This window comes from Bactrocera neohumeralis, chromosome 4 (assembly GCF_024586455.1).
Source record: "Bactrocera neohumeralis isolate Rockhampton chromosome 4, APGP_CSIRO_Bneo_wtdbg2-racon-allhic-juicebox.fasta_v2, whole genome shotgun sequence".
In the NCBI taxonomy this organism is placed as follows: Eukaryota; Metazoa; Arthropoda; class Insecta; order Diptera; family Tephritidae; genus Bactrocera; species Bactrocera neohumeralis.
This window is the reverse complement of record NC_065921.1, coordinates 22430803-22444311: the sequence shown is the minus strand read 5'-3', so window position 1 is coordinate 22444311 and position 13509 is coordinate 22430803. Positions and strand designations below refer to the sequence as shown.

The 13509-nt window shown below is 38.3% G+C and overlaps 1 protein-coding gene across 1 annotated transcript; it reads left to right on the top strand.

Annotated features, from left to right (window-relative positions):
• The first annotated feature begins 1849 nt into the window (after window positions 1–1849).
• On the top strand, window positions 1850–9766 carry LOC126756462 (uncharacterized). The gene is made up of 8 exons (XM_050469527.1): window positions 1850–6058; window positions 6115–6497; window positions 6560–6700; window positions 6769–6810; window positions 6868–7243; window positions 7298–8943; window positions 9000–9306; window positions 9366–9766. The coding sequence occupies exons 1-8, from the start codon at window positions 1963–1965 to the stop codon at window positions 9464–9466; spliced, it is 7092 nt and encodes a 2363-aa protein (XP_050325484.1). The 5' UTR covers window positions 1850–1962; the 3' UTR covers window positions 9467–9766.
• Window positions 9767–13509: the final 3743 nt, after the last annotated feature.

The window sequence follows — 13509 nt, the reverse complement described above, 5'->3', positions numbered from 1 at the left end:
CAAACGACACCTAAGGAGGAACGTGCCGCTGGAGAGCTCAGCGAATATGACCTTCAGCAGATCCGTCTGGGCTATAGCGGCTTCACGCTATGATCGGTTTAAACGTATGCCAGTTTCCATCTGTTTTATGTGTTAAATTTAAATTTAACTTATGTGTAGACTGCAGTCCATTGTCTGTATCATTTTAAAATTTGTGTGTTTTTAAATAATTTTGTATTGACTGTCCCTTGAGACTATTGATCCTAAAGGTATTTGAGTAAAAAATACCAAAATATGGTGCAAGTATATCCAATAACTTATTGGAAATGCTAAAACGAGCGCTACAAGGAATCACAAAAAGTATTTTATAAAAGAAATTGTGAAAAAAATTTTAATTAAAAACAAAAATTAAAAATAATTGTAATTCTAAAATTAAAAATGTTTTAGAAAACATTGTATTTTAAAGTTTCTACAAAAATAACTAAGACGCAATAATAATTATTCAAAAGTATAAATTTATTAAGCTTAAAGACGCCATCCATAAATTATCTATTAAGCAAACAGCTGATAGCTTATGGAAAAAATATAAATTTATAATAAAAATTTTCTATGTTTAATATATTTTAAATAAAATAGCTATTCAAGCTAGCAAATGAGCAAAACAACAACTTTTTTTGTTTCTGTCATATGTTCTCTTCGTGTCTTGAGGTTATCACAAATTTCGCTCGCCAAGTAGGTCCATATGTTGTTTTTATATAACTATGTTCTAAATATCAAATAACTGTTGTTTCTTGCGAAGAAGTGCGAAGTAAAAAATACAGAATACAGAATAAGCAAAGCAAAAGTATATATTTGAAAAGCATGAGAAAGGTAATAGGTAAAATGTAAAATATTTAACCCTTTTGTGAACACACGAACATTGGTAGCAGTGGACTGCAGTGCCTTCGCTTTGTTAAACACAAATTTATGACTTCCGATTAGCTGAACCCTCCTGTTCTAATTCTAATTCGTATAATTGACGGTATCTTTAACCTAAAAATAAAGTGTTTTTTTTAGGGACGCTACAAAAGTAGACCGAAAGGGACACCAAATGACGCCTTACTTTTTCACGCTCTTTTGACATTTCTCTTCAGTGAGGTTTGTCATTTCATCATGGAAAGATATGCGATTCAACCACAAATATAAATTATAAAAATTAACTAGGGAAATTTGAAGTCGGTAGCCTCAACTTTAAGAGCGCTTCGTCCAATTTATGGTCGTCATAATCGTCCTGTTTGATAAAATTACGGTTTGGTGCTGTTTATGGGCCGGCGGCGTCATTGGGCTGTATTTCTTCTGTGATGATCAAGACCGGCACGTTACTGTGAATAAGAATCGCTACCGCTGGTTTATAAACATTGATCATTGACTTCACGTCAATAACGTCTAATAAAATTGATAACTAGAAAATTTTTAGACCAATTTCTAAAATGTAATTAATATTATAATGTTTTTCTTCAAATCATGCTTAAAAATGAAAACACTCGTAAGACTATCTATCTCTCAATATATTAATAAATATATTGCCAGCATAAGACCCACTCTACATCCGCATTGAAACATATGATTCTAAGAGCAGTATTTTAGTTATTTAGTACACCACTTTTCCCATGTAAGAAGAATGGAATGAAAATAAATCTCTGGAGCATCTCATTTAAAAACTGCTCACCTCCAAATGTATTTCACTTGATATCTGACAAGCTTTACTAATATTGCCTTACGAAGAATACCTTCCATGCCATCGTGACCTTTACAGTTATATTATTTTCCTCGAGTGTCTACTATAGTGTTAAAGAACGCCAAAGTAAAAAAGTTGGAAGTAACAGTTTACTAAATATTCACAAAACGAAATTTACTTTGTACGAGTACAAACCGACAATAATTTCGGACACCCACATAGACTTTTTTAAAAAAAATTGCGAAAAGAAAAATTGGACAATTAAAATGAGACGAACTCGCCCTCACTTGCAGGAATTATCATCACCAAGTACAGCCTCGCCACAACGCACAAGACAACGTACAACATCGACACCGTCACTGGAGTCTCCAGATGAGCAACTTATAATTGAATCGGGTGAACATTTGCAGCCATATTCACCTTCTGATACAATTGAAAGTTTGGCGCTCTCGACTGGTATGTCAACTCCTGTAGAATTTATTGCAACTGAAGAATCATTACCGGTACCTGATGTAGTAAAAGTTAAAGAAATTCCACCTGAAGCCGTTGGTAGTTCTAACCAGCCATCAGCTGCTCCAAAGGAAAAGCATATTGCGGGCGGTGAGTTGTCGCCCGTTTGTATATCAAGTGACTCAACAAATGACTCAGATTGCGTGGTTGTAGAAGAACCGACTCAACCGAAGAAAGAAGAACCGCACCGAAAGAGACGAGCTAGCCCATATCATTATCACTTTTGGCGTCCGCGCAGTCCGCTTAAGTCGTTCAAGAAAAAGAAACTGTCTGCTTCTAGAGAACGGGCGCAAAGTGCAAGTGGATCAAGGGAATATGCCAAACATTCAGTTGAAAGTTGGTCAACGCAAGATGTTATACCAGAGGCAAAAAAACCTGGAAATTATCCTGAAACTTCTGCCAGAAAAAAGAACACCAATCAACCAAAAAAGCCAAACACTGACTCCAACATAGCAACAAGTGGCGACAACAAACCTAGTGTTTCTACCAAACAAACGAAAGAAGGCATTTTAGAAACAAAAAGTGTGAAGAAGGAAAGTAATTCGCCTCAAAAATCAAAAACTGAAGAAACTAAGTTTAAAGCTTCAATGAAAAAAAGAAAGAAGGCCAAAAGTAAAAAAAGGCATGCCACCAAATCTAAAGATTCTACCGAACAAGCAAGTGTACAAATTTCAGAAGAACATCGTGTAGAAAAAGACAGCAATCCAGCTCAAAAATCATCGGTTTCAACGGATATACGTACTAAAGTTACAAAACGTGACGGAAAGAAATCTAAACTATCTGCTATTCCAACGAAATTAAAAAGTCTACATGAACACGAAAAGACGCCTCAAGAATCATTGATTACTACGGAGACTAAGCAATCGAAAACTTCGATCGTAACAAAGGGTAAAAAAGATGGTTCGCAAGACACTTTAGTTTCAACAGAAACTCATGAAACAAAATGCAAAACCCAAACTGAAAGATCAGTAGCAAAAACGGACAGCAAGTTATCGGAACGCACGGCTCATAAATCTACTGAGTCCAAAACATCATCCGTTCCGAAAGATGTATCAAAAGCAAGAAGTGACAGCAAATCGCCTTCAAAATCGGCGGAGTTCAAGGAAACACAGTTGGTTGCTGTGGTGACGAAAAGAGCAGATATTGACGACAGTTTACCAAACACATCGTTACCGAAAGCCAAAGAAACTAAAACAGCTCAAAAAATGTCCTTTGTTGATATAGTTAAGGCCTTATTGCCTCGAATAAAATCTCGGCGTCAAGCCTTAACGATATCACAAGAGGTTGCCGCAAGAATTAATCGGCAACCTCTATACCAACCGCAGTCGCTAACGTCTCGCTTACTAAGATCAGCTGGCGTACAAACTGCTATGAATTGGTATCATATAATACCATTGCATAGAGACGCTGCATCCTGCAGTCTCAGAGAACTTATAAGGATTGCAGTACAGTATGAAAAACAAGTGTTGGGAAAGACGGGAACACATAATTTACCCATACATATCGCTAAGTGCCCGCAAAGACCTCTGTGTACAATTCGCCCTGATATATCTGCCGCAACGACTTCGAGATCAGCTGAGACCGATGTACGTTGGTTTGAATTGGTTCAAGTATTAGACAGCCCAGGACAGCGTTTTTACTGTAGGGCAATCCTACCCAGAAGAAACACTTCTAGCGGCCAAACCGCACAGCATACAGCCGGGAATAGTCAAACAACTGGTGTATCTAAGACAACCAGGCAAACAGTGCTCACGACCGCACAAGCGCCACAAACTACGCAAAGCAGGGTTGAAATGACCAGTACGGCAACGCAGTCTGATCTTCAAACAACTCCGTCCAATGTAGCAGTGGGTACGCACGATGCAGACATTCCAATTAAAACCGACGTAGCGGTGGGTACGGATGATTCTGAAAATCAAATACCAGAATCCAGCAAACTTACAGCAGCAACGCAAACTCAGCCGATTAGTACAAAGACGCAGTCCACGTTATGCGACGTCCCGGAACAAGTAAATGCTGCAACGCAGTACGATCCGCCACCGTTAGTGCGCGATCCAGTTGTGATTGAAACTGACGGTGGTGAAGTCAATACATTAGCAATATTATGTCAGTTGACTATGTTGGCGCCACTGGCCACACATACTTCGGTCCAAACCACTGGTTTTGAAGTTGATACCTTATTTTCTTTGTGTCGCGTAGCAATGTCGGAACCCGTGTCAAAACAGGCTGCAACCCAAACTATTGGTATTGAAGTTAAGATACAAGCCATACTGACTGACGCGACGGAGCTGCCGACAAACGAACAATATTCGCAATGGGAACCACAAAGGCAAGTAGAAGAACAACCGTTGGATTATTTGAATACCGCTGAAACCAGCAACAATACACAAGCTGTTTCTAACCGATTGCCGGTTGAAGTTGAGGTTAATATTGATAGGATTCTAGGTGAACTAAGCCTTGAATCCAATTCTGATTTGGACGAAAACGTAAAGCAATCAATAATGGTTTCGGATGTAGTCGACATCTCAAATACTCATACTAACAGTAAAAGAGAAACTCTCTCTGACATTCTTCCAGACGGCGTAACAACGTTATCTTCCGATTCTTCAGAAGGTCCATGGGACGTGCGAAATTTACGTGAAAACATCAACGAAATAGATAAAGAATGCAAGTTCACATTTGCTAATGTAGATTTACACAGTGATGCGAGTCTGGATATGCGTCCTTCAACATCGGAGCCCGCTCTGCATAGACTAAACATGCTCAAGAAAGACCATGTATGGCAATTTAAGCCCAACTTTTCGGCTAGACGAAACAGTGGCAGTTCGTCAGAAACTGTCGAGTTAGCGATTTGGCAGGAAATTGAGTGTATGAGGAAGGCAAAAAGTGCAAATGTTATTTCCGATACGCAGACTACACAGACTGCTTCAAGACAGCAAATAAGCACAACTAAAGACGAGCGCTGTACTCAGAATACTGAGCATGACGAGAAGAATTCGAGAAACGAAAATATTGATGTACAAAACCAGCCTCCAAATTTCAATGGATTGGCACTGCAAAGATCTGTACCGCCCACACCAATTCAACGAATACCGTGCGTGTCATTGGATAGACTGGTATCAACTAATTCCCGAGATATGAAACGACAAATTACGCGCAGATATTCTGATCCTGAGTGTGGGGTTGGTACGATGCATGACACAGCGGAGAGACAGAACTCCATACTATTGGCACACAAATATGTGACCACGCAATTGGACGGGATTCCATCCATGCAGGAAATACGCGCTCGCAGAGAGGTTATAAATAATTTGTATACTCAGTTCGGTAATTTGAATTCCAACATTGTTTGGATTGGTAGGCTAAGACGACCGGTTGATATAAGAATAACAATTCGTCACATTTTGGGAATCACCAAAAATATCACTAGCTTTGTGGGCGATTGTCTAAATATTTCAAAATTTTGTTCACTTCAAGTCCTTCAGGATAGTATCGCAAATCTTGTTCCAGATGGCGAAATGGTACTATCGATAGGCTGCTTTTTACCACAAAATGCCAAATTTACTGAAGGTTATGAAATAGTTTTTAATGAGCTTAAAGTCACACTGAAAGAGTCTAAAGTGCCAAGAATTAAAAAAGAAGATATTGAAATGTATTTATATCCACTTCAGTCAGGCGCAACATTCGACTGTGGAACACAGTCCGAAGAATGGATTGGCTTTTTGAATAATGAACATAGACCAAATCTTTTATTGGCTTTTATGATACACAGCAAACGAATGTGTTCACCATTTTCGTATCTCTTTGACAAAGCATTTGAACGTGCAATGAAGGCATCACAAATTATTATCGGTAGGTGATTATGTAATTAGTGAAAGGATCCCAAGCTTCAGCAAATATATTTGCAGATGCCGAAGTTGCCAACCAATCAAATACGGAAGAATCGGAAAACAATGGTAGCGAGGTGCAAAATCAAATGAAAAGTGAACAAAATATACCTGATACTCCAAGTAGGCAACCAAGCACTGAAAGTTCCGGAAGTAAGGCTACCGAGGTTCAGAATGAACCAAGAAGTGCAGTCACAGTACCTGATACTCCAAGTAAGCAACCAAGCACTGAAAGTTCCGGAAGCAAGGCTACCGAGGTTCCAAATGAACCAAGAAGTTCAGTAGCAGTACCTGACACTGCATTTAGGCGACCAAGCACTGAAAGTTCCGCCAGCAATAACACCGAGGTTACCAATCAATCAAGGACTAAAGAAACTTTAACTGCCACCATAGGAAAAAGAACGGTATAATTATTCTTTCATTAAACGTTTCCGGAAAGTAATGATTACATCGTTTCACACTACAGTCATTCGAGTCAGCCTACGATGGTGATATTTCGCAATCCTTGGATGGTTTGTCGCATACAGAAGTTACGCCTGTCAAGAGTGCGCCTGAACACAAGAGAGTTACCGAGGAACATGCAGACACCGACTATGAAGACACCCCTGTAAGTCGATTTCATGTGTACAGGAACAATATTAATTTAATGGCGTAATAATCTTTTTAAAATTTTAGAAGAATCGCAAAAAAGCCAGTAGAATGAAAAGGAGGTCAAAGGTAGGTGCTTTTCCAATTAAAATAATGCACCAGCTTAATTGTATTCTTCGTGTTTAGCTGCCTAATAAGTCCACATCTTCTCCGCCGACTACAGAAAGCACTGATAAGTCGATTAAGGATGAAGATGGCTTACAAAGTAAGGGTAGCGCAAAACGTAAACAATCTTTAAAGAAGCGCAAGAAAAGAGAAGTCTCATTATTAACACCACCGTCATCATCATCTTTCTACAAGAGTGAAAGATTGACCATGAGACGACCAGAGAATAGTGGTAATGAGAATAACGTAATATCTGTACCTGCCGTATCATTAAGTCAGATAACAAATCGCGAAATAATTTCACATCCTTTCCAAGAAACGTTGAACATTAGTAAAGGAAGTGTTTCGGAAAGCCAAAATCAAGCTTTTCCACGTATGCGGAGCCTAACCAGTTCAAGTAATTACAAAATATTACCATTTTATACCCGTAAATCATATTATCTTATGTCAGGTTCAATTGACGAGGAGACTTCAAAACAAGAAGCAGAACAAATCGCTAAACGGAAAGACAGGAACACTAGAAAGGAATGCCAACACAAACAGGGGCGCAGTGGAGATAACAGAAGTGGCTCTATTCGCATTGTGGAATATGAGACGGATGCTAACATTAATACAGACGACGACTTCTCTACCTATGGAAAATTGAGTACTGAAACTGACATATATAATATAAAGGATGTAGATCTTTCATACACATCAAGTACATCTGACGGAAATACAAAGAAGAAGTATAAATTAAAGCAAGACCGAAAGAAACGCACACTTCAGAAGAGATCTTCAGATTATGTAAGTCTTGCTAGTGAATATGAGACAAAATGCAAAGAAAGTCCACGCCAAACAAATTCTACGGATTCCAGCCTAGAAATCATTGATTTAACTGGCATAGACTCTAGCTCTTCCGACGATGAAACGGATAGCGAAAATGAAGAGATCAAAACTTCAAGTAGTGAGAGGAAACTAAGACCCTCTAGCGCCCACAGTGTGATTGCACGAAACGAGTTTGACACACACACACCGACTGTAGAAAAATCTCTCGACATGGCTAGCAAGCATTGTTCCCCTGATTTAGGTTCCGAAAGCAGAAAAGGGAGTGAAGGAGGTGTAACAACTCACAAAGAGCATACTAGAGAGACATCATTACAGAATACAGAAAGTGAAAAGCACGAAGCCAGAGATAAAGAAAACCAGTCATTGCGCTTCAACATATCGGGGGAGAATAAACCTGAAGATAGAATTAATACAGAGACATTTGGATCTACCTATAATAGTAGTATAATGCAACCTGGGCGTAGTGACAGTGGTGCTTTTGATCTGCACTACTCGGACAGTGAAAGTGATGAAACATCAAGTGATTCGAATTCATCCGTAAAAACGACAATTAGCAAAGCTGCAAGCATTAAGGTTGCGGAAGAAACCACAAAGGACAACGAAACTGACAAAAAAGACGACAATCAGGCTATTAACGACTCCGATCGTAGGCACAGCACTGAAAGCGGAGAAAAGGCAAGAAGCAGCAAGACAAGTAATGAAGATACTTCATCAGGAACTGAATCGTCTGGTAGCAGCACAACGACTAGTTCTGGAAGCAAGAACGAAAATTCATCCCACTCAAGCTCAAGCGACGATGATACCCTAAAAGATGAAACACAAACCACGATTCCTCAGAATAAAACCAATGAAAGTGGTATGCAGGATATGGCAGAGAACACAGATGCGGAAGATACTGAAGGAGAGGAAGATATGCTTCAGACAGAATCATTCGATCAAAACACAAATTTGGAAATTGTGGAAGCATTTAATAATTCTCGCCATATGCGCAGAATTGCCGAAGGCTTTGCGGGTTCTTTAAGTAATGCAGAAGAAAGCCAGTCAGTTGAAAAAAGACAGTACATTTTAACTGAGCAACACCAAGCCATTGTAATGCCAACGACTTCTTCTGTACAACCGTCTCCGAATCGCGCACCAAAAGATCCCATTTTTCGGAAACCTGCCAAACCCATTAATCCACCTGAATCTGAAAATCTGAAATCAAATGAATCTGCTTACTGGCCTTTTCCACTATCAGAGCGGGAGCCACGAAGAGGCTGGGCTACAGAGGTTAGTAGATTGAGAACATGAAAATCTATTAAATTCATATGAATGACGATTTGTAGGCTGCTCAAGCAGAGAGCGGTGAAGTACGTTCGCAACAAGTGTCGTGCACTTGCTTGGATTCAAGCATAATTGAGTCAACCTTAGCGGCACCACAAGGGCCTTCTCGTGTTATTCGCGAAACGCCTGAAGCAGCCATTGAGGAAGCAGCAATTGGTGGCACGTTTGATATACCAACATCGCCGACAAGTAGTGGACCAGCATGTGTAGAGAATAGTAGTGTCCACCTTAACGAAGAGGATTGGTCTATATCGAATCTGTTAGAAAATTCTACCGATAACTGGGAAGACTGGGCTGTCCAAGCCAGAAGTATATATGGCGTTGCCAAATAACTATTTAATTGCTATAAATTTCTTTTTTCCAAACAGATGAACTGATTGATGTGTATTCGAGCGATGTGTTACTTTTAGAAGAGAGTTCGAACACACAAGTGAAAGAAAGTTCGAAAGATGATATTGTACCAAAATAATTATTCACTAATTCGTGGCAACAGTCTGGTAACACCCACAAATGGGTTATAGCGAGTCAAAAGCTCAAAGTGAGTCGGCGGACGAAAGCATATAAATGTGGGTGTCCAGTACCAACAGTCTATAGTTAGTTTGCCGTAAAAAGAATATTTTTACAAAAATATTGACAAGTTTTTTTTAACAAATTTTAACTGTTTTAAGATCATATGTTTTATGTTCGTTTAATTGTGACTTTCATATTCTAACCATAATAATCATATAATATATATAAAACCAGTAATCAGATTATTATGACAAGTAAATTTCTATTCTTTTTCAAATTCGTTAATAGTCAAGCCAATGAGGTATTTGAACCAGATATGGATGAAATTTCGGAAAGCTTCATATACAATCTCCTTCTTTAATGAGACTATACTATGTATATGGAAAGATCTTTATATCACTTACTCCCTCGTTCAGAAAAAGACATTATAATACCATAGTAGAAACTATGATAATATTTGATAAAGATGGATACAAGTCTCGGGTCTCTTTCTCAAGTATGTACTTTTATAATATAATTCTTAGCGAGAGAGAACAATGTGGTTTAGAGTTCATTTAAAACCGAAATTCGCTGACAGTGTAGTGCTGATATTACCAAAAACGAGTCTTACCGACTAGGCATGCAGCAATGCGATGTCGCACCGCTTTGAAAACATTGGTTGACTTAGGTAAAATAAATATTCAGGTGATATAGGTGATCTTCGCATAAGATTTAGGGTTAATTTGCACTGTAGAAACTATTTACAGCTTACAGGACGACTCACTCACTGAATTTTTGAGGCAAACTCTAAATGTTCTGAATCCTGGGAACATATATACTGCAGTATGGAGTAGTAACACGTCAGTTGAAAAGTTCTCGGTCTACCATAGTAAAATATATTGCTTTGGCAAAACTCGTTTTTTTCAGTCAACATAGTTCACTTCAAAGGTGATAACTGATTAAAGCGACCTCGATTTGTTCTTTGTTTGAAGTAGTCTTCAATTGCGGCGATCACATCTTCATTCGGCGAGAATTCTTCCCACCTAGTGTCCTTTTGAACTTTGAGAATAGAAAATAGACGCTGAAGGCCAGATTTGGAAAACACGTGGATGCGGAAACAAATCGCAGCTCAATTCATGGATTTTTTCCATCGTACTTCAAATACGGCCATTTTTCGGCGAGTTCGGCCTTCAAAAGTAACAATATCGATATGCAATCGAGGCTGTTGATGGTCCTTTTTTTTCAAAGTAGCCAAAAAAATTTATTCCATGCCCATCCCAAAATGCAGACTCCGTAACTTTGCCTGCCGACTGTTGCGTTTATCCACGCTTTAGAGCGGGTTCATCGTGTGCAATCAATTCGAACGACCATCAATTGGACTTAAGGGTGAAATTATGGAGCCATGCTTCATCTATTGTCACATATCAATGCAAAAACTCGGCTTTATTACGCTTGAACATTTCCAAACATTGCTTTGAATCAGCAACTCGCCGTTGTTTTTCGTCAAAAATGAGCTCGCGCGGCACCCACTTTACACAGAGCTTTCTCATACTCAAATATTTGTGAATGATATGAAGTACTATATACTTTCAGTTGATATCTTTAGTGTGCCTGCGATCTCGAACAACTTCATTTTACTGTCATCCAAAATTATTTTGTGAAGTATTTTGATATTTTCGGCGATAACTATCTCTTATGGGCAGCCACTGCGTTCATGTTCTTCGGTGCGCATTTCATCACGTCTACACTTAGCATACCAGTTCTCGATCTTTGAATTTCTTAGGACAGTGGCCAGAAACTCGTCATCACGACAAGTTTTTTGTTCAACTATATTTTTTGCCTTCAAAAAGCAATGTTTTATCAACTCACGAAATTCCTTCTAATCCATTTTTTTCGCAGTAACAATAGTTGCTTCATTCAAAGTGGTATAATTCACTAACTAATGATCCGAAAGCTATAAAATTTATATACACGCCTTTTGAAGGTTAGGATTACGGTTAGTACAGCTATGTACTACAGCCATGTGTCGTGTCGGAGACTTTACAATTTACCTGTTATGTGGTTTGAGTTGGAGTTTAACAGATTCTAAGTGTATTTACCCTCTCTATAGCTACATATAGTACGAGTATATGTATGTATATGTAAACTCCTATATAAAAGGTTAATGATGGTAGCATTGCAAAATGTGAAGAAACCAGGCTTGAAAATCATAGTGCTAGCATCAGAAAGATAATAAAGGATCTGAACTCAACAAAAAATATAGCTGATTCTTTGTGCAAAATTGTCGTCCAGGTCCCAAACGGGTTGCTTGATAGCGTAACGGAAAATACATTTACTTTTATGATGGGTTATAAGGTTTATGAATATGACATCGATACTGCTCAACAATCTAGCGAAAGTCGCTCCAAAAATGAGCCGCAACCGAAAAAAAAAATCGCTAAAGGCAGTGAAGGTAGGAAGGCCAACTAAGCCAATGCTTATAACAAGTGTACAGAAAGTTGGATTAAGCGTTGGTATGCTTGTAATGAAGACTAAAATAAAGGAGCAGTATTACGTCAATGTATAAGCTAAACAGACGGTATAGCTTATAGTTCATCCTTTGAATGTACCTACGGTGTTTTCGAAGTAGCTCAAGGTCGAATTGCATACATTTGGTGGAGACAATTGGAAGTTTTCTCTATTCTCTTGAGTGTAGTCAAAAATTTTAAAGTCTCTAATATAACTGATTAAAAAGTTGTATAAAATGTTGAAAAAATTTTCATATGTATTAGTTTGTTAAACAACCATAAATTATATTAAATAATGCCCAAATGCAAAAGAACTGTGTGAAGTTGCAATTCGATTGTCAATTACGCTACAGTGCTTACACCAAATTGACAATTTGAAAAATTCAATAAAAATCATCACCGGAGGGGAATTGATTTATGCATGTGCACTCATATACATATATGTATATATATATATTTATATGAATGTATATATTTATATACAAAAGCCAGAAAACCTATAAAGAATAATATATGAAATATTCACGGAACATGTTGGCAAAACTACAACTGAATAAACAATAACAACAGCGGCAACAAAAAAAATTACGAAAATTCTGTCCCACACTCTGTGGTGTTGTGGGTGAAGGCACATCGAAAATTGGCATAAAATTTCACATAAATTTCCAGCAAACACAAATTGAAATAAATTTACAATAATAGATGAACACGGCGATTGCGCCGGACACCATAGTCACACGGCGCTGGCATGCACTAGCGGCGCGGCGCGCACGCTTTCTGCACAAAGTTAACGGAGAGAAATTCAAAATTGCGTGGACATTTTTAAGTGGCGTTTATTTGCAGCGAAGCAATAAAAAATTTGCAGAAAAAAAAATTGAAAATTAAAAATAAAATGAAATAGCTTGCAGCGTTGCATTGTGCGCTATTTTTTCACACACACGCTCGCATATTTATTACAATTTATTATATTTATCGGCGGGCGGCGCGCGTACAACACACTTTACCCTCCAAAAATGTATGCAATAGCTCTTGGTTGCAGCTTTTTTCCCATCAACTTTTGCCTTCAGCTTTCGATGGCATGCAGAAATACTCACCCATACATGCACACACGCATTAATTGTCACACACACACACACACACAAAGCGCATGCTGAGCAATTGTGCTGCATTCTGACAGTCAGTTACACATACAAATGCAATTTTCGCCCATGTTCACTCCATTTGCATATTAAGTTATCGGCGAAAGGACAAAAACCGAAAAGCGGCGGAGAAAAACTTGTTCTATTAACATTTGAATGGACTCAAACAATGCGTTTAATGAACAAATGTTTGTATGTGTATGTGTGAGTGTGTGCAATAGTTTAAAAATGCAAAATTTATGTTGATCAACGGAGAATGAAGTATTATTTGGTCACCATGCCAAAAGAGCTAAATCACCAATGAATTGCTTATGTTCGGAACAATGGAAATCCCTAACCACCATTTTGTTTGATTTTGAAAAATTAATTAAAATCTC